The sequence below is a fragment of the Piliocolobus tephrosceles genome, chromosome 1, assembly GCF_002776525.5.
Source record: "Piliocolobus tephrosceles isolate RC106 chromosome 1, ASM277652v3, whole genome shotgun sequence".
In the NCBI taxonomy this organism is placed as follows: domain Eukaryota; kingdom Metazoa; phylum Chordata; class Mammalia; order Primates; family Cercopithecidae; genus Piliocolobus; species Piliocolobus tephrosceles.
Genome location: NC_045434.1, coordinates 155,390,030 through 155,417,299, shown reverse-complemented (window position 1 = coordinate 155,417,299; position 27,270 = coordinate 155,390,030). Strand labels below are relative to the sequence as shown.

General features: G+C 38.0%; 1 protein-coding gene across 1 annotated transcript; it reads left to right on the top strand.

Moving 5' to 3' along the window:
* Positions 1-388: 388 nt before the first annotated feature.
* On the top strand, positions 389-27,270 carry TCTEX1D1 (Tctex1 domain containing 1). The gene is made up of 5 exons (XM_023207742.1): positions 389-516; positions 2,547-2,668; positions 18,594-18,685; positions 24,823-24,947; positions 25,785-27,270. Exons 2-5 carry the CDS (start codon positions 2,550-2,552, stop codon positions 25,986-25,988), a joined length of 540 nt encoding a protein of 179 aa, XP_023063510.1. The 5' UTR covers positions 389-516; positions 2,547-2,549; the 3' UTR covers positions 25,989-27,270.

The window sequence follows — 27,270 nt, the reverse complement described above, 5'->3', positions numbered from 1 at the left end:
TGGAGGGGGAACGTGTAAAGCAGCATTAGGGGTCGGGGAAAGGGCAGGGGCTACTTTACTTTGTCTTTGAGGCTCGGATTTCCTGTCCTAGGAAACTGCAGTATTTCCCACTCCTGCCCCCGACTTCTGTGGGGAAAGGAACTTGATGAGGGGTCCTCGGGGTGCAAATGCCTTTAGTCCCAAATGTCCTCCTCGCTACAGAATGAACCAGTTCCCCTCCAGCTCGCCTCCAACCCAGGGCGCAGCGGGGCTCAGGCGACCCCCAGTGGGCAGTGAAGATGAGATCCTCTACATCCTTAGGGCAGCTCAGAGGGCCACTCAGCGGACAAGTCCAGCCGGGGCGGGCCGAGGGCGCTGTTTGAGGTCACCCTGGAGACCGGCCTCAGAGTCCAGTGGGAGTGCGCTGGCGGCCGCCGGCTGAGTGAGGCCCGGGAGACCGGAGCCGCGCCGCGCGCAGCGTCTGCAGTGAACGAGCCGGAGGTCTGGGAGGCTCCGGGCGAAGCCTCCCTGCTGCAGGTAGGGTCGCTCTCTCTGCAGCGCGTCTGGACCCCAGCGGGAGGACAGGGGGCAAGGGATCGGCCCTTTGTTGAGAAATGGCCCGACTTAGCCCCGGTCTCTCAGCCACCTTATTTCTCCTCTCCCCAACAAATAAGAAAAATGGTCCCAAATTTGGGAACTGAAAGTCGGACCCAACCGTTCGTCCCCTGCCCGGTGCATGGCTGGGCTTCAAGAGTGATGGCCAACGCAGAGCCGGCCAGCAAGGTCATCCCCTGACCCTGGGCGGTCTTCCTGTGGCTGGCCGCACCCATGAGGACCTCCGGGTCCCAACTCTGGCCTTTCTTGGGGAGGGGGCGGCCTGCAGGGCAGCTTTGGAAACAGCTGAGGTTGAGATGGGTCTATGTGGCTTTGCAGCAAAACCTGAATGACCCACCTAATCAGGCTGTGTGTCTTCCCACACTCATAAACACACCTTCATACACACGAACACAGGCACCTGCACACACAGAGATGCACACTCACAGGTACACACTCAAGGACGCTTACACTCACGTGCACCCACACACCACGCTGCCTCCCACACCCACACACAGCACCTCTGCTCTGACACTGATGCCACTGGGTTTTAGGGTATGTTCATGTCTGCCCTACCCACTCAACTGCCAGCTCCTTGAAGGCGTGGATTTTCTTTTATTTTTAAGCTTTGGTGACTAGCACAGTATTTCTTTATTGGGGCTCTCACATTTATAGATTATGAAATAATTTAAATGAATACCTAAATTTGTAGGTAGACAGTGAGGCATTAGAGTTACAGTCTAAGTTCTGGGAAGTCCATTGCTACTACCAAGCTCTTTAACAAGTATTAGTAGGAAGGAGGGAGTTTTTCAATAAATTATTTATTTAAAAGTTAAGTCCTATTGGCTCCTTACAAAGTATGTAAATGTTGCTTGAGAAAACAAAACAACAAAAAATCTTTGAGAAGCCAAGGTTAATTTTAATTTTTATTTATTTATTTATTTTCTAGCCCCCCTACCCCTAATATTATTTTTTAAAGTCATGGCGAGTCAGGCACAGTGGTTTATGACTGTAATTCCAGCACTTTGGGAGGCCAAGGCAGGAGGATCACTTAAGGTCAGGAGATTAAGACCAGCCTGGGCAACATAGACGGTGTCTCTACAAAAATTTTTAAAAATTAGCCAGGCATGGGGGTACAGGCCTGTAGTCCTAGCTACTAGGGAGGCTGAGGTGAGTGGACCGCTTGAGCCCAGGAGTTTGAAGTTACAGTGAGCTATGATCATGCCACTGCACTCCAGCCTGGGTAACAAGAGCTAGATCCTGTCTCTAAAATAATAAAATAGGCCAGGTAGAGTGGCTCACGCCTGTAATTCTAGCACGTTGAGAGGCTGAAGCAGGATTGCTTGATCCCAGGAGTTCAAGACCAGCCTGGGCAACATAGACCCTATCTCTACAAAAAATAAAAAATTAGCCCAGCATGATAGCATACACCTGTAGTCCCAGCTACTCAGGTGGCTGAGTTGGGAGGAACACTTGAGCCCAGGTGTTTGGGGCTATAGTGAGCTGTGATCATGCCACTGTGCTCCAACCTTGGTGACAGAACAAGACCCTGTCTCAAAAATAAAATGTAACAGTGACAGCAAATATTAATTAGCCAAGTTATATTATGATCAAATTGGGGGGGCAATACAAATATTGGTTTCTGATGTAGGATAGCATCTTTCTTCTATACATGCATATCTTTTGTCAATGACCTCCCTCTTCATCTGTTAAGTATTTTTGCTATAGATTAATATCTGCTTATGTAAATTAAATATACTATTGCATAAATAAGCATTTTCAGAGTTATCACAGTTCCAGTTTTACTGATCAGAATAATAACAAATACTATATATTGCTCTTGAGGAAACCCCACTTCCATGTTCAAAAATGGTAGGAAAAGTATCTGTGTACTTTGAGGTTAGTCCCTTTTATACTAACTAAAATGTTTCCAGATCTTTCTTTTGCTGTTTTACAAAAGTCTTCTTCCATAGGTTATGATGATGTCAGACAATACTAAAGACAGAGCAGCTCGTTCATCGAAGAAAAGAGGGAGTATTTCTTCTCTAAGTAATCATGAATTTTGGAGAAAGGAAATTCATGGGCACACCAAAGAGTGAGTAACTGTCTAAAATTGTAAAATCTTTTATGGAATAAATAGGTTCGAAATGTTTATTAGAAGAAAAAAAAAACACTTCCTCAGGGACATAAAAAGAGATAAAATGGGCAAGTACAAGGTTCAGGTCATCTTTAGGGGCCATATTTAAAAAGAAAAAGAGAGAAAGCTCGAGTGATGTGTTAATCCTAGCAGCATTTTTGCTATTTCAGATTATCCCAAAAAGCCCTCTGCTCAAAAGAAACGCCACATGGAGTGTAAACCAGACTCACTTACATGTCTTTTGAGTTCTTCTCCTCAATATTTTATAACACAGGTTTTGCATTTTTGTAATCAATACATACACATACAATGTACTTAACATTATTTTATTTAATTTTGTCATGTATTTTCATAGTTTTTTCCATACCCTCTTAAATGACTGCATAATATTTTGTCAATTTATGATTCTGGGTTGCTTAACCATTCTCTAATTATTGGAGATTTTAAGTTTGTTTCCATTTTTTTCTTTTTTACTGTATGTCTCTGGTTGGTCATCTCCCAGAAGAATAATTAGTAGGTCAAAGAGCAGTAAGTAGATTTTTTGGCTCTTGCTACATGTTGCATCTTTTCTCCTAAAGATATGCATCAATTTTTAATATTTTCATGGCATTTCCTTTTGACTGCTGTTGGGAAGAAAACAAAACAAATTATGGATGTAGCAGTGAATCATAGACTTTTGTTCTTAGTTTCTATAGGATTGGAGGATGTAGTAGATTGGGTATATATTGGGAAGCAGGAACTAGGGTATCCTGCAGAACAGAGACTAGAAGGACTGGAATAATTAGAATTCTGAAACCAAAATCTTTCTATTCTCAGAGTGTATTAATGCTTACTTACAACTCCATGTTCCAGCCCTGAAAGTCTGTGGATTACACATACAATGTCTTTTACAGGTGGGAAACTGACTATAAAAGAGTAGCAATCCAAGCACATGTCAGAAGTAAAGGTGGGAGAATAAGTAATCTTTGTAAATTTTGCTTCTAAGCTCTTCTGGCTGCTATTTCCAATAGTTAAGTGCATGGGTTATTTTTTAAATTATTTAAAACTAATTGTTAGCCTAAATTCAACTTACATTTTCCAAGAAACTATTTAAGTAAGAGTCTGACATAAATTATGTACCCATGATATTTTTTTAAATACTCTCTCCAAAGATTGAATTGTAATCCCTACTTGCATGACTTTCATTTATCTTTTCCCCTTCAAAACAAATTTGTCTTATAGAATCAGAGCATGGCTACATTTGAAGAATTAGAGATCAGTCTTTTTAACCTCTTATTGATGAAGTATAAGTACATTTTAAAAGTAACAATAATACAAAAATCATATTTATCAATACATTAGGATAGATTTTTCACTGACAACCACATTTAAATAATAGCTATTTTGGTTTTGGACTCTCAAACAAAACATTTAGAATGGATCCTCTATTTGTACTTTTTTTCTTAAATAGCAAATGATCAGCTTCCAAGTCCCCTTGCAATGCAGACTATTTAGGAGGCTTCCCCCACCCCATGCTAACTTGTATTAATACTCGCTTTCGATTGGCTTCCTCACTGTCTGAAATTAGACAGTACAAGTTATTCTCCTTCATGAATGAGGCTTCAACTAGTAGAAAAATTCTGAAAGCTTAGTGACTATCAAATGCAGGCATTGTTTTGAAATTGCAGTGTTTTACGGAAAAACATATAACTTTCATTTGAAAATTACTTTAAAACAATTTTGAAAATATAAATTTCAATAATGTAAAACATTCTGAATTTTATTAAGGACTGAAATACATTATCTCATTGAATCTCCCCAGCATTAATCCTACTAGATAGGCATCACTTATACAACTTTACTATGAAATAACTGAAGTTTACAGGTCAAGTAACTTGACTTAATGATTAGAATACAGTCCCAAATCCTGACTATGAGATACAAAGTTCGCAGACCCCTATCTACTTCCATAGCACCATCTTCCCCACCATCTTGCAGGCATCCTCCCCTCCAGTCATACTCAATTATCCCTCAGTGCTCTATCTGGCCCCCAGCCATTGCCCCATGTTGCTTCTTCATGGGGTACCTTGACTTCTTGCCTGGATTGTTCTTCTTACACTATTCCCCTGGCTTTCTTCACTTCTTCCATCAGAATTTCACTTCATCTCCACCTCTTTGGGAAGTGCTAATTACCCATCTATGACCACCTCCACCTCCAGACTGGGTTGGATGCTCTGCCTTTCTTCTCCTACTGCTTTTGCCTTCCATGTGCACCTATATTTGGTGATTTTCTCGTCTATCTCCTTCAATAGACTATGGACTTTTTTTTTTAACAGTAACCACACTTATAAAGAGGACAAGAAGAGTAAAGGCAGACCTCCTTGAAAAGTTGCTTCTTATATGTGGTATAAGATCAGCACAGGTTTAGCCCTACAGTCTTGGTCTCCGTGTCTGCAGTCTTCCACAGTTGTAACTAATGCTTCACAGTGATCCCCGGACAGAATGAATATCTGAAATGTCTTCTGAATTACAAAAGAAGATTAAATTTATGTTAAATATTATTGTGAACTGTTTTCAAGGTTGGGTCTGTTTTTAGGTTATCTTTTCAATGCAATGTAATTTTTATGTTTTATTAAAGAAAAAACAGAAACATCTTAAGCTGGATCTTATTATCCTAACATGGTAACTGTTAGTGTGTTGGCATATTTCTGTTAGACCTGGACATACGTATATCAGACCCATACTACACAGTTGTCATCATACTCCATCTGCAATTTCAAATTGCTTTTTACCTAAACAATTTATAATAATAAGGATGATAATAGCTAACATTTATAGAGCCCTTACTATGAACCTTATTTATGTACCATAGAAGCTCCATAATAGGAGTTGGCAAACTATGACCCAAGGGCCAATTCCAATCTGCATCTGTTTTGCTAAATATGGTTTTTACATAGGTGAAAAAAATCAAAAGGGGAACATTTTTTTTTTGCAGCATGTAAGAATAATAAGAAATTCAAATCTCTATGTGCATAAAGTTTATTGGGACATAGCCATTCCTATTCACTTATGTGTTGTCTCTGGCCGCTTTTGCACTGTAACAGCAGAGTTGAGTTAGTTACAAAAGAAACCGTAGGGCCTGCAAACCCAAAAATATCTGCTATTTGGCCTTTTACAGAAATGTTTGCTGACTCCTGCTCAATAAAGATAGATGTTATTATCTCCCCCATTCGACAAATGAAAAAGCAGAAGCTTAGAGAGATTGAGGCTCCAAAGCTACAGAATTAGCAAGCAGCAAAATGGGCTTTTGTTTATTAGTCAAGTATTTTCATTTCCTGAAAATTGGCAATCCATGTGGGATTTGCATTAATAAAACTATTATATTCATTCACCAGAACCTTCTGTTTCCCATCCACAGAAACAGCAGGTCTTTACAATGACATCTTTCTTATTGGAAGCTCAGGCTTTGGCAGACACTGAACAGTGTTTGAACAGATGTGCTTCTCTCATTTTCTTAAAATGGAAACAGAACTATGAGGTCAAGTTACTTTCACAGGATCATGTGACATGATATCCAGGCTTGTTATCTGTGAGGCCAGGAGTTCCACTAGTAGATTAGGGACAAGGTTGGGGGCTGAACATTCTCTCCTTTGCCTCAAACCAAAATTACAGTGATGCCATGTTACCAGAACTTTCTGTATGGATCCCACAGCTCCCCATGTGAACCCACTGACGGCATCTAACATGCCAGTTAGGCCACACTATATGTATTTCTTCATTTATTCAGGATTTATTAGCTTCTATGTGCCAATTACTGTGCCACATATTAGGCATATAAAAGTGAATAACTATAGGTTTCTAATTTAGGTAAGTTCATTTTTCAGGGAAACTGAGAGTTGCCTGGTAACTTCTTTCACAGTTGTCTAGGTCTTCCCAGTAAAAGTGCCCAAAATGGAAACGATTGCATTCATTACTTCATTTCAACAGTGATGAATGTATTCCATCATTCAATCTATGCTACTGTGAGCTGTTCTTAGGCAATTGAAAATGGTGTTGCTAGAACAATTTCTTCATTTTGATACCTGAAAGAGAAAGCTAGAGACTAGAAGATCAGAGTTAGGAGGTAAGTTGTATTGCCATCTACATTAAACTAAAGCCCCCAACAAGATCTTCCTGAGATACAGCCTCCCCTAAAAAGAGAAAACAGTTTGGGAAAACTGAAATGGCCATGTTTCCAAATGAAACCACAATAACAACTAATATCGTATTGTACTTTATAGGTTATTAAGCCATTTCACATACAGTATCTGTGTAAGTTAAATAGAGAAGATATTTTTATCCCCATTTATGTCTGTAAATGGGGAAATGATAGATTGTGTTGGCAGAAAATTGGCTCACTGTATGGAGGAAAATGAAGCTGACCTCTTACCTTACATGCTTTGCATAGATAAACTCCAGATGGAAGACCAAAATGTGGAAATCTGTTAACAAAGCTAAGAGCAGAAAGCATAGACCCATACCTTTGTGTTCTAAGAGTAAGGAAAGATTTCTGAAAGAAGATCCCAAAATGAAAACTCAAACCATAGAGCAAAATAATTTTTGGGTAACTATAACCACAATAAAATCTAGTGCTTCTGTTCAACAAACGATGCAATAGACATAGTTAATAGGCTGGCCGAAGATACATATACGTTTTTTTAATCCTGCACATTAACAATTTATGCTAGGAAAACAATTTTTAAAATAGTCAAAGAAGACAGCAATTTTCAGAAGCAAAGCCCAAATGGCTAAGCAGAATATGAAGAGGTGCTAAAACTCACTTTCAAGCAGAAACAATATAAATTAAAACAAGATACCATTTTGCACCCATCCACATGGCAAAACATGAGAAAAGAGAGTAATACCAAATGTTGGCAAGGGATGTGAGAGTAAAACCTGATGTCACCATTTGGCAAAGAAAGTTAATAGTTCTCAGAAAATACAGAAGTGTGTCTGCTTTATCAGAGTAAGAACTTACAGAATAATGGCCCACAAAGCTGTACGTGATCTAGCTACCTGACACCTTTGCAACTTTATCTCTGTTCACTCCTTTTCTTCTTCCTCCCTCTGCTGCTGGTCTCTATGCATTTTCTCAAACACACTAGCAGCCTTCTGTCTCAAAGGTTTTGTATGTGCTGTTCTCTCTTCCTGGTATACCTTTGCCTCAGCCATCCATGTGGTTCATTTCCTCACCTCCTGTCTTTGTTCATGAAGGCCTACCTTGACCACTTCATTTGAAATTGCACATCACATCTTCTCCTCCACCCAATTCCAAACTCCCTTAACCTGCTCTATTTTTTCTTTTACCTGAGGCATGTATCACCTTTTATCATAATATATAATTTGCTTGTTTAGGATTTTATTGTCTATTCTCTGTCTTTCCTTACTAAAGTAACAGTTCCATGGGAGCAGAGACCATAGTTTGTTTTTGTTTTTGTTTTTTTCAGTATTGTATCCCAAAGACCTAAGATAGTGCCTGGCATATAGTAGTCACTCAATAAATATTTTGTGATCATCGAATGAATAATTGTTGCACTTTATCAATTGCTGAGCAAGCAAGTTTCTTTTGTTCACAAACAAGTTAGGTTCACAGGTCTGTGTACGCGTTAAGTTCAGAGTGACTAGGGGCTTTCCTCTTAGAGATGTAAGATGTATTTACAGCAAATAGAAAAATGCTTGTTCAGATTTTTTTAATGTACACTTTTACCTCCATGCTGACACATTCCATTGTGCATCTATTTTTTAAAAAAACCCAAAAGAACAGTTTCATTTGTGTTGGAAATCTGTTGTAATAGGTCACACTCCTCCTTGATGATCTCCACAGCTTTGTAGAGGTATTCATGGTACCCGCACTCCCAGCATCACCTCTCTGATGATTGCCCAGCATGACACAGCTTTGAACCAGTGCATTTCATCCAGGAGCTGCAACAAAAGTTCATCGGCTGTGCTTGACTATCACCTCCCTTGCTCTTGAATGAGCATTAGCTCAATAGGCTTCAGACACTAACTCTGGTCTTCCATCCACATACTTAAAATTGTTGTGCTTTGTCAATCACCATTTCTGAATTACCTTCAATCACTCCAGAGCTGTGCTTTTCACAGGTTGTATGGTTCATTCTTTATCCTTCAGAATCACCCCTACTCAAAAAAAAAAAAAAAGGTGTGTTCCATAAGAACATGTCATTTGTCATGTTCCTGCCCCTTTCATTTTTGAAAATTATCTTTTCTTTCCATTATAACCTTTCTATTACTTGTAAAATGGAGCAAATAATGTGAGTAAAATACCTAAAAACTACAGGCATACTTTAGCAATATTGCAGGTTTAGTTCCAGACCATTGCAGTGAAGTGTATTTTGCAATAAAGGAAGTCACATGAATGTTTTAGTTTCCCACTGCACATAAAAATTGTTTACACTGTTCTGTGTGTAGTCTATTAAGTATTCAATAGCATTTTATCTAAAGAAAAAATGTACATACCTTAGTATAAAAATCGTTTATTGCTAAAAATGCTAATGATCATCTGAACCTTCAGCAAGTTGTCATCTTTTTGCTGGTGGAGGGTCTTGCCTCAGTGTTGACATCTGCTGACTAATCAGGGTGGTGGTTGCTGAAGGTTGGGATAGCTGTGGCAATTTCTTAAAATAAGACAATAGACTGGGCAAAGTGACTCACACCTATAATTCCAACACTTTGGGGAGCCAAGGCAAGAGGATCACTGCAGCCAGGAGTTCAAGACCAGCCTGGACAACATAGTGAGACACCCCTTTCCCTACAAACAAATCAGCCAGGCATCGTAGTGCCTGCCTGTAATCCTAGGTACTTGGGAGACTGAGGCAGGAGGATCCCTGAGTCTGGGAGGCTGAGGCTGCAGTGAGCTTTGATCATACCACTATACTCCAGCCTGGGCAACAGAAAGAGACATTATCTCAAACAAAATAAAAATAAAATGAAATGAAATAATAAAATAAATTTTAAAGCTTACCACATCAATGGACTCTTCCTTTCATGAAAGATTTCCCTGTAGCATGTGATGATGTTTGATAGCATTTTACCAACAGTAGAACTTCTTTCAAAATTAGTCCATTCATCTCAAACCCTGCCACTCCTTTATCAACTAAGTGTATGTAATATTCTAAATTATTTGTTGTCATTTCAACAGTGTTCACAGCATCTTCACCCGAAGTAGATTCCGTCTCAAGAAACCACCTTCTTTGCTCATTTGTAAGAAGCAACTCTTCATCTGTTTAAGTTTACCATGAGATTGTAGCAATTCAGCCGTATATTCAGGTTCCATTTATTTTTCAACCATTTTAAATGTTATATTTTAACTGAAAATTTCAATTACACATATTCATGGGGTACACAGTGACTTTTCCATACATATAATGTATAGTAATCAGATCAGGGTGATTAGTATATCCATTATCTCAAACGTTTAGTATTTCTTCATGTTGGGAACATTCAATGTCCTCTTTCTAGCTATTTGAATCTATGTATTATTTTCATCTGTGGTTACCCTACAGTGGTAAGAACACTAGAACTTATTTCTCCTATCTAGCTATAATTTTGTATCCTTAACACTAATTCAAGTTCTCTTTCTATTTCCACTGCATCTGCAGTTACTTCCTCCACTGAAGGCTTGAACCCCTCAAAGTCATCTCTGAGGGCTAGAATCAACTTCTTCCAAACTCCTGTTAATGTTGACACTTTGACCTCCTCCCATGAATCATGAATGTTCTTAATGGCATCTAGGATGCTGAATCCTTTTCAACTTACTTTGCTCAGCTCCATCAGAGAAATCCCCATCTGTGACAGCAATAGCCTTACAAAATGAATTTCTTAAATCATAAGATTTGTGGGGTGAAAAGAAGCTGGAGAATGCATACAAAAATATAATTAGATAGAATAAGTTCTAGTATTCAATAGTACAGTAGAGAGATTATAGTTAACAATAAGTTATTGTATAGTCCAAAATAGTTAGTGGGGGTTAGAGGGAAAAAGTGCTAGAGGAATTTTAATGTTCCCAATACAAAGAAAAGGTAAATGTTTGAGGTAATGGATATCCCAGTTATCCTGATTTGATCATTATACATTGTATATGCAGGGATCAAAATATCACATGTTCACCATAAAAATATACAACTATGATACATCAATTAAAAATAAAAAATAAGTAAATAAATAAATAAGACTTGAAGGTCAAAATTACTCCTTGATCCATGGGCTGCAGAATGGATGTTGTGTTAGCAGGCATGAAAGCAACATTAATCTTCTTGTACATCTCCATCAGAGCTCTTGGGTGACCAGATGCATTGTCAGTGAGCAGTAATATGTTAAAAGGAATCTTTTTTTCTGAGCAGCAGGTCTCAACAGTGGGCTTAAAATATTCAAGAAACTATGCCATAAAACAGATGTGCTGTCATCTAGTCTTTTTTGTTTCATTTATAGAATACAGTAGATTTAACATAATTCTCAAGGGCCCTGGGATTTTCAAGATGGTAAATGAGCATTGGCTTGAACTTAAAGGTACAAGCTACATTAGCCACTACCAAACGAGTCAGCCCGTCCTTTGAAGCTTTGAAGCCAGGCATTGACCTCTCTCTAGCTATAAAAACCCCAGGTGGCATCTTCTAAAAGAAGACTGTTTAATCTACATGGAAAATCTGTTGTTTATTGTAGCCACCTTCATCAATGATCTTAGCTTATCCAATGACCTTAGATCTTCTGGGTAACTGGCTGCAGCTTCTACATCAGCACTTGCTGCCTCACCTTGCACTTTTATGTTACAGAGATAGCTTCTTTCCTGAAGCTTCATGAATCAACCTCTGCTAGTTTCAAACTTCTTCTGTAGCTTCCTCACCTTTCTTAGCCTTCATGGAATTGAAGAGAGTTAGGGCCTTGCTCTGGATTGGGCTTTGGCTTAAGAGAATTTGTGACTGGTTTGATCTTCTATCCAGACCATTAAAACTTTCTCCATATCAGCAGTAAGGTTGGTTTGCCTTCTTATCATTCATGTGTTCACTGAAGTGACACTTTTAATTTCCTTTAAGAACTTTTCAGGCAGGTGCAGTGGTTCTCACCTGTAATCCCAGCACTTTGGAGGTTGAGGTGGGTGGATCACTTGAGTTCAAGAGTTCGAGACCAGCTTGGTCAACATGGCAAAACCCTATCTGTACAAAAAAATTAAAACAAAATTAGCCAGGTGTGGTGCTGTGCACCTGTAGTCCTTGCTACTTGGGAGACTGAGGTGGGAGGATCACCTGAGCCTGGAAGTTCGAGGATGCAGTGAGCCAAGATCATACCACTGCACTCCAACCTGAGTGACAAAGTGAGATTCTGTCTCAAAAAAAAAAAAAAAAAAAAAAAACCAACCAAACAAAAAATCTACTTATTTGTAGTCACAACTTGGCTAGTTGTTGGCCCAAAAGGCCTAGCTTTCAGCCTGTCTCGGCTTTTGACATGACTTCCTCACCACACTTGTTTATTTCTAGCTTTTGACTGAAAGTGAGAGATGTGGGACTCTTCCTTTCACTTGAGCACTTAGAGACCCCTGTAGGGTTATTAATTGCCCTAATTTCAATATTGTTGTGTCACAGGAAATAGGAAGACCCAAAGAGAGAGAGAGATGGGGAAATGGCTGGTCGGTGGAGAAGTCAGAACACACATAACGTTTATCAATTAAGTCAGCTGCTTTATATGGATACAGTTTGTGGCACCCTAAAGCAATTACAATAATAACATAAAAGATCACGGATCACAGATCTCCATAACAGATATGATAATATGAAAAATCTAAAATATTGTGAGCATTAACAAAATGTGACATAGAGACATGAAGTAAGCACATGCTATTGGAAAAATGATGCTGATCGATGTGCTCAATGCAAGGTTGCCACAAACCTTCAATCTGTAAAAACACATTGTGTGCAAAGCAGAATAAAGTGAGGCACAATAAATATGATATGCCTGTACATAAAAATCCAGCAAATTTGGTATAAACTAAATAGCTGCAAAACTAACTTATCTTACCAGACAAATAATATCATCTACTGCTGGGGGACAAGTTGGTATGCTTTGTTCTTGAGCATTACACTCATAAAAATATCCATGGTTCATCTTAGGTGGAAAGTTCCCAAGTAAAGGAGTTTCTGTGCATATTTAATCTTATATTCTACATCCTGTCTTTTGAGCACAAGGGCTCTTATTTTTATCTGTGTTACCAGTACTTCCCACTGTGCCTGACATGTTGTGGGCAATAAATATTTGTTGAAAGAATGAAGGAAAATGGAAAGTACAAATGTACAAATTTATACCCTGAAGACCTTGTTTTTCTCTGTGCACTCTGAAACATCACCACTGGGAGGCAGCACATGATTTTAGTAACAGCTTATCCACCTCCCCCCGCCCCAAAGACACACTTAAATGATACTATATTTATAAATATGGTGGCTCCAGGCATTTCATGGTTACAAATAGAAGGAAAAGATGATATTCTGACCTTTAAATATACTACTTTAATGTTTCTAAGGCCAGATATGCATTCAATATTATCTCTTCCTGCAGCTTGAAAACATCTAGGTATAATAATAATAACATTGAAAAGGTCTGGAAATGAGTTCTCAATACTAATTAAATGCTATTGTGGCTGATGAGAATTAACTGAAATTACTGTTACCATCTCTAGCAGTCATAATAAAAAGACATGCCTTGTGTTTACGTAATTCAAAGACTGGTGAGCAAGCAAATTTGCAAGATGTTTTTAAGAAAAAATGAATTTCATTAAAGAGTAAATATGTTTGAACTTCGTTTCTTTTTTTTGTTTTTGTTTTTGTTTTTGTTTTTGAGATGGAATCTTGCTCTGTTTCCCAGGCTGGAGTGCAGTGGCGTGATCTCAGCTCACTGCAACCTCTGCCTCCAAGGTTCAAGTAATTCTCCAGCCTCAGCCTCTCAAGCAGCTGGGACTACAGGCTCTAACTTCTTAACTTTTTTTTTTTTTGTCTTTTTCTTGCACATAATCAGAATGCATACTGTTGGATTAGCATGGTGCATTTCCAGTGTCAGTCAGGTACATATAAAGAGGATTATTTTTGTTATTTTGGACCAATTTCATGCCGCTACTTCTGTATGCAGGCTGTCTGTTTTCAGCAATAGCACATGTGGTTTCAGATATTCACTGAATTTTTCATTGAATTACAAGTTGTTAGTCTTTCATCTGCAATAATATTAGTTAATTTGTTAAGTGTTCTCACCAGTGGTTTTGGCCAGACTTTCTTTTATTGCATTACTTTTCATCTGCCTTTCTTTCTAAAACTTTATAACTCTCTGGGACACATTTTGCCAATTGAATTTTTTTCTCCATAAATGCCAACAAGCTGGTAAAACACATAGACAGCAAGAACATTTTTTATATTTAAAAAATAAAACTATAGCATTCACTTTGCAATGAGACGACCTGTCTAGAAGGGTTGTCATTGTAAACTAGGGAAAGTCTGATGATAGACAACTGAAACCCATCCATTTGTAAAGTTGTGATATATACCCCAAAAATGTATTGTGCCAGGTGTATAGCACTGGCAATTAAAATTATAAATTTACTTTTTGGGTATCTCACATATTTATCTTTAAAGATTTCATTGAATGAAGCTGTTTATCAATAGAAAATATGCCCAGGTTTTTCTAAACCAGTATTCTGAACCAATATTGGCAATTCCCCAATTTTAAAACATAAAACTGTTTTATTTCTAAAAATTTACCAAGCCCATATTCTGGTTTAATGCTGTTTGCCCATAACCGCAAGTATTTTAAATATTTTCTCTCTTAATTTGTCTTTTCTCAAGAAATCAATCTTATTTTTTCTGTTCAACTTTTTCTTCTTTTTCTCTCTCTCCCTTTTTCTAACCCATTCATTCTACTGTGGAAACTATGAGATCTCAGCTTTTTATAACGCCATAAACACAGATTTTAAAAAAATAAACTTTTCCTGTAATTTTTTATGACATTGTAGTCTTAACTGATGCACAGTCAACCTTCCAAGGCACTGAAAGCAACAGACAAATTAAATATTTTCCCTCTGGAGGATAAGAATTTCCAGACTTCACATGTCTTCACTTATCGGAGGGAGCTAAATGATGAGAATTCATGAACACAAAGAGGGGAACGACAGATACTGGGACCTACGTGAGGGTTAGGGTGGGAGGAGGGAGAGGAGAAGAAAAGATAACTATAGGGTACTGGGCTTAATACCTGAGTGATGAAATAATCTGTAAAACAAAGTCCCGTGACACAAGTTCACCTATATGACAAACCTTCACATGTACCCCCTAATCTAAAATAATAATTTTTTTAAAATAATTACCAGATTTCCAGCAAAATATTGAAAATTTACTCCTGAAAGCCCTAGTTCCTTTCTAAGACTAATTCCAAGTTTTATGGGTTTTACTGGTTTTTGTTTTGTTTTGTTTTTTGAGACAGAGTCTTGCTCTGTTGCCCAGGCTGGGGTGCAATGGCATGATCTCGGCTCACTGCAATCTCCACCTTCTGGGTTCAAGCCGTGCTTGTGCCTCAGCCTCCCAAGTAGCTGGGATCTCAGATGTGTGCCACCACACCCAGCTAATTTTTTAAAATATATTTTTAGTAGAGATGGGGTTTTGCCATGTTAACGAGGCTGGTCTTGAACTCCTGGCCTCAAGTGGTCTGCTCACCTCTGCCTCCCAAAGTGCTGGGATTACAGGCATGAGCCACCATTGCCAGCCCCAAGTTGTATGATTTATTGATTACTTGTAGCATCCCACTTCCAGGTAGCAAACTCTGTATTAGACTTTCTATCAGTTAGATCTACTGCTGCATATAATAATAAACATTAGTTTAAACAAAATAGAAATTTATTTTTCTCTTACATAGAATAAGTCTGAAGAGAGGAAATTCAGAGGCTTCTTTCTTATCTGTGATCTACAAGGTCATCTCAAGACCCAAGATAGTGCTGAGCTCTGGAATATCCACATTCCAGTCACCAAGAAGGGTCAAAACAGGCTCCTATAGGCTGCATTAGTTCTTTTGAGGAACCTCTCAGAATTTCCACACAACAGTTCCACTTACATCTCATTGACTCATAAGCCACATAGGCCACAATAGCACAAAAAGAGACTGAGAATTTGTTGTTAGTCTGCAGAGGAATAGTCCTACAAATGTAGGATTCTGCTACCAAGGAAGAAGGAAAGAATAACTTTAGAAAGTAAATAAGAGTCCCTGACACAATGTTCATTATAATGTTCTTTATAATAGTAGAATATTGGAAATAGCCTAAAAGGCATGGAGTATAAATGGTTAAATGAAACCCAGAATGTGCATATATTAAGTACTGTCTTGATATTTAAAGTATTGTTTGCTATTTATTGACATGGAAAGTAATCTATGATACATTTTAAATTTTTTTAAAAGCATCGCTAATATGAGCCCATAGGTAAAATCAGATGTCTGAAATGATTTTCTTAATGTTGACAGGGGTTAGAGAACCACTGGGGTTAATACATTTTGTGTAATTTTACTTTCTTCTCTATGTTTTTCTGTATGTTTTGAATTTTTAAAATGAGCATACACTGTTTACATGATTACTGTGGAAATAAAAGGGCACTGAACAAATTCATCTTCAATAACTTAAAAAAAGTCAATCTGCAAAACTTTCTGTTTGCACACCAATCTTCAACCAGTCGGATTTTTAAGCTACCCTTATGACATTTACCAGTTTCATAATGATAATAATATTAAGCGCACTGACTGTCAATCTTCAGTAACTGATAGTGAAAACAGTTTATCAAAATTCTTATTTGCTTTTATTGTCTTGGACTTTTCACTCCAGCTAATTTGAGTCTTGCACCACCTCTTCTTCTCCATGAATTTTTAATATGGTGTTCAGTAGAAAAGAAATTTTTATGAATACCTTCTGTATGTTTGTGCAAGTAAGTTTTAATTGCAGTGATTAATTATTTCATTGCCCCTATTTTCATCCTGTCAGTTATAATCACACTTGGGACTTTGTCACTAAGAGGTAAACAGGACATTTGAAATCTGTCTGCCTTTTATACATGAACATTAAGCCCTTTGCCTTATTCCCTTTATCTCTAAAATGGGTAGAATAATGAATCTTTTACTTTCCTCAGAGGATATTGTGAAAGTAAAATGAGATAATTCATGGGAAATGTTTTCCAAAGTTAAAAGTAGCACATATAGTAATGGGACGGACTGACTTATCTTAGAATCAAGGGATTTATGTAACATTGGGTTTTTTAAGCAGCAGTAATAGTCTTTGGTATTGCCCACAACACCTGCAGCCGGTGTGGCCAAACAGGTTGGTTGCTACTTCAAAGGGCAGCAGTAAATTGAGGCAGGCAGGTGTTATAAGAATAAAGACTAAGTCACTCATCCAGAAATCCACCGTGAAAAAAGCAGCCAGAATTTCTTCCATCATTTTCTTGGACTGAGTGGGTAAACCCTAATTTATCATGTAAGTTGTATTGCACTAAAGGATTTTTAAAAATAGATTACCCGTGATTTTCTTAAAATATCAATTTGTAAGAAGTTCATTAATTCCACGCAACATAGAACTAAGTATTTTAAATTCCTTGCAAGAAAAAAGATCCCCAAAGATTAAGAGCGAATATCTCTTTTTATTTAATTAAAGCAAAAACATAGCCTGCTTAGAAAAGTGGTCACTCTGAACACACACACACACACACACAGACACACACACATGCTATTATATCCTCCCCTTTGAAATGACATCTGTCTTAACGTTCATTTTCACAGGTGGAGAAAATTGAGGGTGCAGAGTTCTGAGACTGTCATTAGTTGCAGCTGAATTTCCTCTGAACTAAATTGAATTAAGTAGTGCTAGAGAGACACTGGGGGCTCCTCTTTGCTTGGGTCTCCTGTTTAGCACCAGGATAAGCTCATATTGCCTTGATAATGAAACCAAAACCTTTTTTAATGTTGAAAAGGGTGATTGATGCTTATTAATTTATTATGGTTTTGGTGAATTGCGGTTTCCTTTACCACATAGATGAGTTTCTCATTTTTCTTTTTCATACTAAAGGGATTTTGTGAACTCCATATAATAGTGAACGCTTTATAATACTCCATGTGTATATTGATTCCTCATATGTCTCCCAGCCCTGTTTGTGAGCTTTGTCTACTTTGACGAGAGGCTTTATATCAGTGGTAGAGACACGATTGGCAATGGATTTTGAAGTATGTTCTGTTACCCCATACACGTACATCAACCCAGGATCACTTTCTGGATAATTTGATGACCTGAGTAACTGCCCTGGGCTTCAGCCATCACATTGAGGCCTTCTCCAAATAACTCCTTTGCATCTTTTTTTTTTTTTTTTTTTTTGAGACGGAGTCTCGCTCTGTCCCCGGGCTGGAGTGCAGTGGCCAGATCTCAGCTCACTGCAAGCTCCGCCTCCCGGGTTCACGCCATTCTCCTGCCTCAGCCTCCCGAGTAGCTGGGACTACAGGCACCCACCACCTCGCCCGGCTAGTTTTTTGTATTTTTTAGTAGAAACGGGGTTTCAACGTGTTAGCCAGGATGGTCTCGATCTCCTGACCTCGTGATCCACCCGTCTCGGCCTCCCAAAGTGCTGGGATTACAGGCTTGAGCCACCGCGCCCGGCCCTCCTTTGCATCTTAATATATCCATTTCTAAAATGTTTTAGACTTTCCATATACCACTGGGATATTTACATAGGACTTACTTGAAATTTTCTGACAAAACTTCATCTTTGTAACATTTTAGCTTAAAGCAACATTATATTTTGTTGTTATTGTTATAATAATGACTAAAATTCGTTTTCTCCCTTGTTTTTAGTTCTACGAGTACCGTGTCTTACATGGATGAACCTAGTCAGCGTGATGATGTCTCTCGCCTTACAGTTCAGATGGAAAACACCTACCATTTGGGTGTGTTCTTTTATCTCTCACTCCTATTTTAAACTTCTAAACTGGTGACTGATGCTTTTAAAAATGATATTTGATAACCTGGCATTGTCTTCAATTCTAGCACAATATAAGGGACTTTAATGAATTGAGTGATTTGATGTTGCTTTAGTTTCTTCCTCAGCAGAATGGTAGCAACACCTGCTATCTTACCTTTCTTTACTAATGTTTCCCAAATGCCAAGCAATTCACTGGGTGGCACTGATGTATATAGTATACTACTGACTTAACAAATTCACTGAGTATTTCTGAGTACATAGAGAGATATGACTTAAATGAAAGAGATAAGTATTGATGTTTTAGCCAACAAAACCAATCAGTGTTGTTAATAGGTGAAGGAAAAAAAAAAACTCAAAGCAAAGATAAATGACTCATAGTCCCCTGTTGACAGAGATGTTTATCCATTACCACTGAGGTTTTGAGTCTTTGAAAACAAAGATCTTTGCACCTGCCCCTGTACTCCCAAGTGGACTCCACGGCAAATATCTTTTCCCACCCATGTTTCCTCATAGACCCACTTGTTTTCTCTAAATGCGTACCTGCCCACTATTATCTGAATTCATATATAATTACTGCTATATAGAAATTCCACAGAGATTTACCAAGGGGCAAAGGAAGACTCTATGGGCCAAGGTGATTCCATCTGTGGCCAGTTAACCCCAAGAAAAGTATAGACCATCAGCATGTCCCCTTCGACCTTGTAGCCAGTTTTCTACAGGAATCCCCAAGACTACATGGATTACACGGCTCCATAATTAGCCAATCTACTGGTATTTTCACAGTGCCTGTGGTCGACAGCTAATATTCCTGCCATCCAATATACTTATATACTTCTCTGGTAACTTTACTAAATTTCCTTTGAAATTCCACCATTGTCACCGCTTTTGATCCTAGCATTCTGATGAAGCTGGCACTGGCTTTATAGATAGAGCAGTGACTGATTCTAGGATGGCATATAACCATGGTCAATCCAATCAAAGCCTTTGAGATTAAATTCAGAAAATGTTGTTTGGCCTGTTGCAGAAGAACATAAACCCCTGAAACTTGAAGGAATATAGGGGCTCTGGCAGTGTCTGCCATCTTGCCCTGACTTGAAACTGAGAGAGAACAACAGAATCCTGATGTCATCATTTGAGTCCTAAATCCAGTTGACTACCCTTTAACTTTTCAGTTAGACAAGCTAAGTTTGGGTCAGGTTTTCCCTCACTTGCAACTAAAAGTTCTTAGCCATAAGGTGTCTATGACTTTGAACTGTGCATGCTGGAAGGGTTTGAATCAGATTTCAACAAGATGAGGCAGGTGAAATGTGAATCCCTTTGTTTCTACATAAGGATATTTTTTGCAACTTGTTTTCTCAAAGCATCTTGTCAGTTTTAGAAGTACTGAGTATGAGCCACATTAGAAAGGTAATTTTAGAAAAAGCTTAGTATAGATTAAATATACCCATATTTTCCTACAATAGAATATGTGAATTTTTAAATAATTAAAGTACTTTATGCTTGACAATTCACTTTTTAAAGCATTCAACCATCCATTGTATTAATACTTAATCAAAACTGTATTTCCACTTCTACTTGTTTCTGGGTTTATTTAACATAAGAAAGGTATTTTGTGGATGTATTAGTCCATTTTGCATTGCTATAAAGAAATACCTGAGACTGTGGCCGGGCGCGGTGGCTCAAGCCTGTAATCCCAGCACTTTGGGAGGCCGAGACGGGTGGATCACGGTCAGGAGATCGAGACCATCCTGGCTAACACGGTGAAACCCCATCTCTACTAAAAATACAAAAACTAGCTGGGCGAGGTGGCGGGTGCCTGTAGTCTCAGCTACTCGGGAGGCTGAGGCAGGAGAATGGTGTAAACCCGGGAGGCGGAGCTTGCAGTGAGCTGAGATCCGGCCACTGAACTCCAGCCCAGGCGACAGAGTGAGACTCCGTCTCAAAAAAAAAAAAAAAAACAGAAATACCTGAGACTGTAATTTACTAAGAAAAGAGGTTTATTTGGCTCATGGTTCTAGAGACTATACAGGAAGCGTGGTGCCAACATCTGCTTCTGGTAAGACCTCAGTAAGCTTTTAGATGTGGCAGAAGGAAAGGAGAGTTGGCATGTCACATGGCAAAAGAAGGAACAAGAGAGAGGCCAGGCTGTTTTAAGCACCCAACTCTCATGTGAACTAATAGAGGGAGAACTATAGAGCAAGAACTCAATTACTACCGCTGGGACAGCACCAAGCCATTCATGAGGGATCTACCTTCCTGGCCCCAACACCTCCCACCAGGCCCCACCTCCAACACTGGGGATCGCATTTCTATATGAGATTTGAAGGGGACAAATATCCAAACTATATCAGTGGGACTTTGGTAAAGAGTTTATCATATCTTTACAATGTAATACTGGCCAGAAAAGTGGAAGGAAATATCAGCCAATCACCAGCACTATTATGTTTAATTAATTTTTCATTCTGTTTGATAAGGTTTGCATCATCTAAACACATCTTAAATGAGAGCATTTATGTAAATAATTACAGCTAAAAAAATGAGATGAAACATGAGTAAAATTCATGAAAGGAAAAAAGGGAATAGAAAAGGAAACTGTGTTTCTTATAATAAAATACCATTTACATACTCTTCATTAATTACTAAAACAAATATCAAAGAAAATGCAGGGTGTAGCATATGTCATATCTGAATTTGAATACTAATTTTGCTAATTCCTTGAGCAAGGTATTTAGCATCATTGAATCTCAGTTTCTTCACTTATAAATAGGGATAATAGTCTATACATCATAGGGATGCTAGGTAATTACATCAAATGATGTAATATGTTTAAATCTCTCCATTCATCATGTTACTACTCCTGAATGTGACTGACTTGAGGACCTTACTATAGATCACTAAGAATAAAAACCTTCCATGATATTCATTGTAACTTCATGTTAATTATGGAATAAGTTTTCCACAGGACTTTTTCTGGAACTATGAGTATAGTGCACCTGGTTGTTTACAAACACAGACTGCGAGCACCAGGCCAGACTAGAACTATTGGTGGCCATCTTTGCTACTACATCAAGACAGCCTGCCTTGAGAATGAAGCCAGCACAGTGGAAAGTAGATTCAAAATAAGAGAGAGGAGATTATTTGAGTTCAGCTTCCATGAAGTGCTCAGGCCCTGTCTCTATGTCAGGTTTTCTTAGACCCTGTCAATCTCTCATCATTGATTTTGCACCACCCCATGGGGTCCTTCCCAACCCTGCAGGCCTCACTGTCTCCCAACTTACGTCCTCTTTCATCTTGCTACCTTCTCAGCAAGGTAAATCCCCAATTCTTCCTTCAACATGCAATAACTACAATAACAGCAATAACATTAATAAGATCACATATCTAAGGAGTGTTTTATTGTGTGACAAGTACTGTTCTAAATATATTTAATATATTGTCTCATTTAATTCTAACAAAAAAATATGTAGTAATTCTTATTATTACCCCAATTTGGGATAGTGGAGGCCCACATACATTAAGTAACCTTATCTTTATCTATTTTTTAAGGACAAGTTTTGTTTGTTTTTAAAATTTTTTTTGTTCGGATCCTTCAGGTCTTTGCCTTTTGATTTCTAGAACATGTTTTTTCTCCTAAGGAAAAAAAAAAAATCTCAAAAGAGAAGAAAAACTTTGCCATTCACATCAGTTGACTCTGAAAGTAGTTTTAGGAGCTTATTTCAGAAGTCAAAAGCTGAACCATTGATGGATGATTCTGGATGTTTAGGGGAAAGGTAACAAAGAAGTAAGAAAAGAATATTTTATTACCATATTTCAAAGTATTTTCAAAACAGAATGTGGTTAATGACTTTTTTTTTAATCCAAGCAAAGTGTGGAAAGGACATTGGTGGCACTATACAATGGAACTACTGGAAACAGACTCGAGTGCCACCAGGACCCTCTTTCCAGCACTAACCTGTGTGCACTTTCTTCTGTTTGGGTGGCCTGGCCTCCTTTCCACCATGAAAAACATGGCCTCCAGCAGGTCCTCAGTGTCACATGGTAACTTTTGCCACCAGAAAGAGGCTGACTCTTTTTTCCTACTTGCAGTTTAAAATAAAAATTCCAAGAAAAGACTCTCATTGTCCTGGCCCAGAGCATTGTTACCCTTGGGTCAATCAACCATGCCCTAGGTTTGGGTTTGCAGGAGGTGATGGGGAGATCTCTAAGAACCACTTTACCTATCCAGATTCATTCTCCACCCCCACCCTGCCATGATTTAAATAGAATTCAACAATTTCTATATTATCATGAAAATAAAAATACCATTTATAGAACCTCAAGAGGCTCACCTAACTGAACTGCAGTCAGAGGGCTATAACCTTCTGGTTAAATTCCGCCAGTGGGAAACCTCAGCAGAGAGGCAGAGGGAGTGAGAACTGTGAGGTGGAGCTGTTTATTTCCCTGGCTCCTGCCTGTGAGTTCATCACAGCCTGGTTACATTCCTCAACCAAAGGACAGAAACTGCTCCCAGGGGAGCCCTCTCCACACCACCCTTCCGGGATCTATTAAAAACTCTTACTCTATTCCCCAATCTTGGGGTTGGGGGTGGGCTGACAACCTTACTTTCACTGGCTGAGGGCTACTGCACTATCCCTTGTGATTTTCTACATCCCACTCAGAACTTCCTCCTGGAATTATTTGAACTATAGGGTGCCATATGTTTCCTTTGACCCTGACAGATACAGTCATCCCAAACAAACACTTATAAATAGATATTGACAACTATTAAAAGAGAATTGAATAGAATTCTTGATCTCATTCCTTCATCTTTATCAATTCAACAAATAATGATTGGACTTCTCTATGCCAGGCCCCGGGCACATGTTCATGTCATGCAATGACATTAGTATATGACCAAAGTGATGATATGGCTAATATTCCTGGGATGCAGGATAAAGAAGATTCATCTGAAGCTTCTCCTCTGAACGTGGATGAAATGTGGTTGAGAATATAAGCTCTAGCATCAGATAAACCTGGGTGTGCAGCCCAGCTCTGCCTCTGTGTGTGATTCTGGGCAGGTTACTCAATGTATTTAAATCTCTGTTTCCCCACCTGCCAAATGGAGATAACAGTGAGATTCACCTCAGAGATCTATTGGAAGACTATATAAGGTAATATGAAGTGCTTATCACACTGCCTGACATGTAGCAAAAGCTTAATAAAAAGTATTCATTATTATATATGTATACAATAATCATATATCATACATAGTTATTATTATCTATAAAATTTGTAATTCTATTTAAATTCAGAAACCATACATTAAAAATTTCTTATGCCTTTAGCATTGTATTAGACTCTGAGGAGGATAAAATCCGAGTTTGCTTACCATATAACTGGAAACGCAGGTATGCTTTAGCCAATATCAAGTGGATTAGGAGCCAGGATGGCAGTGGGGACCTAGTGCATGGAAAGGAGGGACATTGTCCCAAAGGAGGGACATTTTTACCTGACAGGAGATAGAGTGCTACCTGGAGAAGAAGACATTTGAGATGGTCTTGAAACATGAGTGGCTGTTTCTCAGATGAACAAGATGGGGAAAGCTATTCCATTTGAAAACGAAAGAGCAAGAGTAAAGACACAGGAGCACCTTTATAGGCAGATGAAGCCTGTGAGGCTGGGGCAGTCTGCAAGTGGGGCACTGTGGTAGCAGAAGAAGGGACCATAAGGAACCACAACTTAGACCTTGCTAAGGGGAATATCACTTAAGATCTGTAGATAGATTGGAGCAGGAGATATAAGAGGCAGAGAGCCAGTTAGAAAGCTGTTGAGACTTTGAAGTATGTCCCTAACAATGGGGCCTGGGAAGGAAGAGACTTTCAAGATCAAACCCCAGCAGTATTGAACACACTTTTGAGATGGTCAGGTAAATGTATGAAAATATTGTCTTCTTCTCCCAGCACACTTGACAGGAAATCTAATTAGAGCCACTTGTTTCTTTTAATAGAGTCCACCCAGAAGATTAAATCCCTCCATGTTTCAATACTCTTTTGATTAGCCTATGGGGTGGGTGGGTATGATTTGAAATGACTTTTTAGAAATAAATTGTATGTGTATTTTCAGGTCCTCCCAAACATTTTCCTGTGGTCATTGTCAATCATATTTTGAAAGATGTGTTAACCAGCTATCTACAAGTAGAAGAATATGAACCAGAGCTCTGTAGACAGATGACTAAAACCATTTCTGAGGTACATGTGTGATTTGCCCAAAGTGTTAACATTGGCTAGAATATTTGCTAAAGTACAATGAACCCTCTACTTTTTTGATGAGGGGAATTAATTTGCAGTAACAGTTAAAATGCATATTTATAATTAGGTCATATTCTACATATATGAGTGTGTGTGTGTGTGCGCGTGTGTGTGTATACATAAAACCTTTGTCTAAAACAATCATGTGCATCATTTGCATGCATTATGTAAAAGTGTATAAAACTGCCCCATTTATAAAAGTGTTTATTATAAAAGATACAACATTTTAATGATTATTTTCTCTTCACTAAGGCAGCTTCTTTGAGTGCCATAAAACACAGACTTTAAGCACGTTTCTATTTTTACCAACCCCAGGGCTGGCACTTCATCAAGGTTTTCTCTACTCTCTTTTTTATAACAAACTCTTTAATAAACATTAATGATTAGTTATATTACAGGAGACTCCAGATGTATGGTTCCTTAATTAGATATGAATAAGACAATGTAACTCCAATGCCAACATTCTTTGACATGAAGCCATCTTAAACATAAATTTTCAAAGAATGTAATTTATTAAATTCTGTGTTCTGGATTATAATTATTTCATGTATCTTAGAAAAGGTGATTTATTGCTGGTGTTATGGTTTTGTCCCTGAATGTTCTATCTCAAGAGGACCATGCTTGAAGGGAATCATAGTTATGGTTCTACAAAAATTACTCAAAGTATCTACAATGCATCATGCTATTATATTAAATCCCCTATATTTATAACAAAGGTTAATACTTTTGAGTTTCAATGTAGCTAAATGAAGACCCTCCCTTTTTTTACATTTCTAGGTTATTAAAGCCCAGGTCAAGGACTTGATGATTCCACGATATAAACTAATTGTGATTGTTCACATTGGACAACTGAACAGGCAGAGCATACTTATTGGAAGCAGATGCCTCTGGGATCCTAAAAATGATACCTTTTCATCTTACATTTTCAGAAATTCTTCTCTTTTCGCTCTTGCAAATGTCTATGCAGTTTACCTTGAGTGATTGAAAATAAGAAATCTAGCTCTTACTTTTGAAAATCCTGAGGCAGGCTGTATGTCTGTATACAAAAGTTTTACTGCCAAAAACTTTGAGAAAGAAACAACACTGATATTTCAAGCAACTGGAAGCTTTTGAATTTTTTCATATTCTAGTAAAGATTGGGGGCAGGGAGGGTAGCACAGAAAGAATCTTGTTTATCTAAAGCAGGAACTTGGTCTTAGTTTTGCTGGATTGTTTTCCATAGACATAGATTCCTATTAAATATTTGTTTTGGTACTAATTATTTTAATCATTCTTTAATTAGAGAGTTACAATTTCCTGCATTGTTTTTTAATAAAGAGAAGCTTTAGGAAAACTATGGCTATATACCCTGACCAATAAATGTTAGCAGAATATTCAACATAGTACACACAAATGATAAATAATATGCCTCAGTGCTGCATATAAAAGAATACTGGTTTTCATTTTGTACTTAATAAATTGAGCAGCATTCATTAAGTGCAATTATTGTTACATGTACCTGACAGTTGAAACTGCTGAGGTAGAATTAATGGCTTCATAACAATTATCGTGGTCCCACGGGCTGCAAGCTAAAACTAGAAGCTCTTGTGGCTTGCCTGCACTTTACGCAACTGTGGGAGAACTGAATGTTGGCTCTTCAGTAATGGAAACTATAAAGTGAATAAAGGCTTTTTGGGGCACTGAAGTAGACATTGTGATATTAAATATACATGATGCTTAATACTAAATGTGTCTGTAACACATAAAATCATTTATTGGAAAGAGACATCGTTTTTAAATATCCTGAGCTAACAAACTTTTTCACAAAATATATAGCTGGCACCTTAACAAATAAAGCATGTGTATTTACCATTTTACTCCTATGAATTTAATACTAAAGTGACCCAGTGAGGATTTGAATAGATGGGCGCTAAAATTTACAGGGCTGAAATAGCTTATTATTCTGCTGGTTAATGTATCTTATGCCACGGATCATTTATTTTTATGAAGCTTTCAAGTCTTTGTGTGCAAGTAAAATGATGTTGTGGCGTTGTTCTTGGATGGTAAGTGGACTGCCTAGAGGACTTTTATTAAAGGTCAAAGACAAATTGTACACATATGGAGAAAATTAGCAATGCTGTAGTCTTAAGGAAAAAATAATTTGTCATTCATATCAAAAAGAGTTTAGCGAATGGAACACCAGTCAATGCTTTAATTTTAAAATGTTTTGATGTCTCACTTTTCCCCAAAAACGACGTATAGTAAAAAATTGATACTTTTAAAA

Bases quoted from the DNA above. Each gene is read 5' to 3' on its own strand.
- TCTEX1D1 (XM_023207742.1), top strand. From the start codon at position 2,550: ATGATGATGTCAGACAATACTAAAGACAGAGCAGCTCGTTCATCGAAG. The intron at 2,669-18,593 runs GTGAGTAACTGT...CCTTGTTTTTAG, and splicing joins ATTCATGGGCACACCAAAGA to TTCTACGAGTACCGTGTCTT. The intron at 18,686-24,822 runs GTGTGTTCTTTT...GTGTATTTTCAG, and splicing joins GGAAAACACCTACCATTTGG to GTCCTCCCAAACATTTTCCT.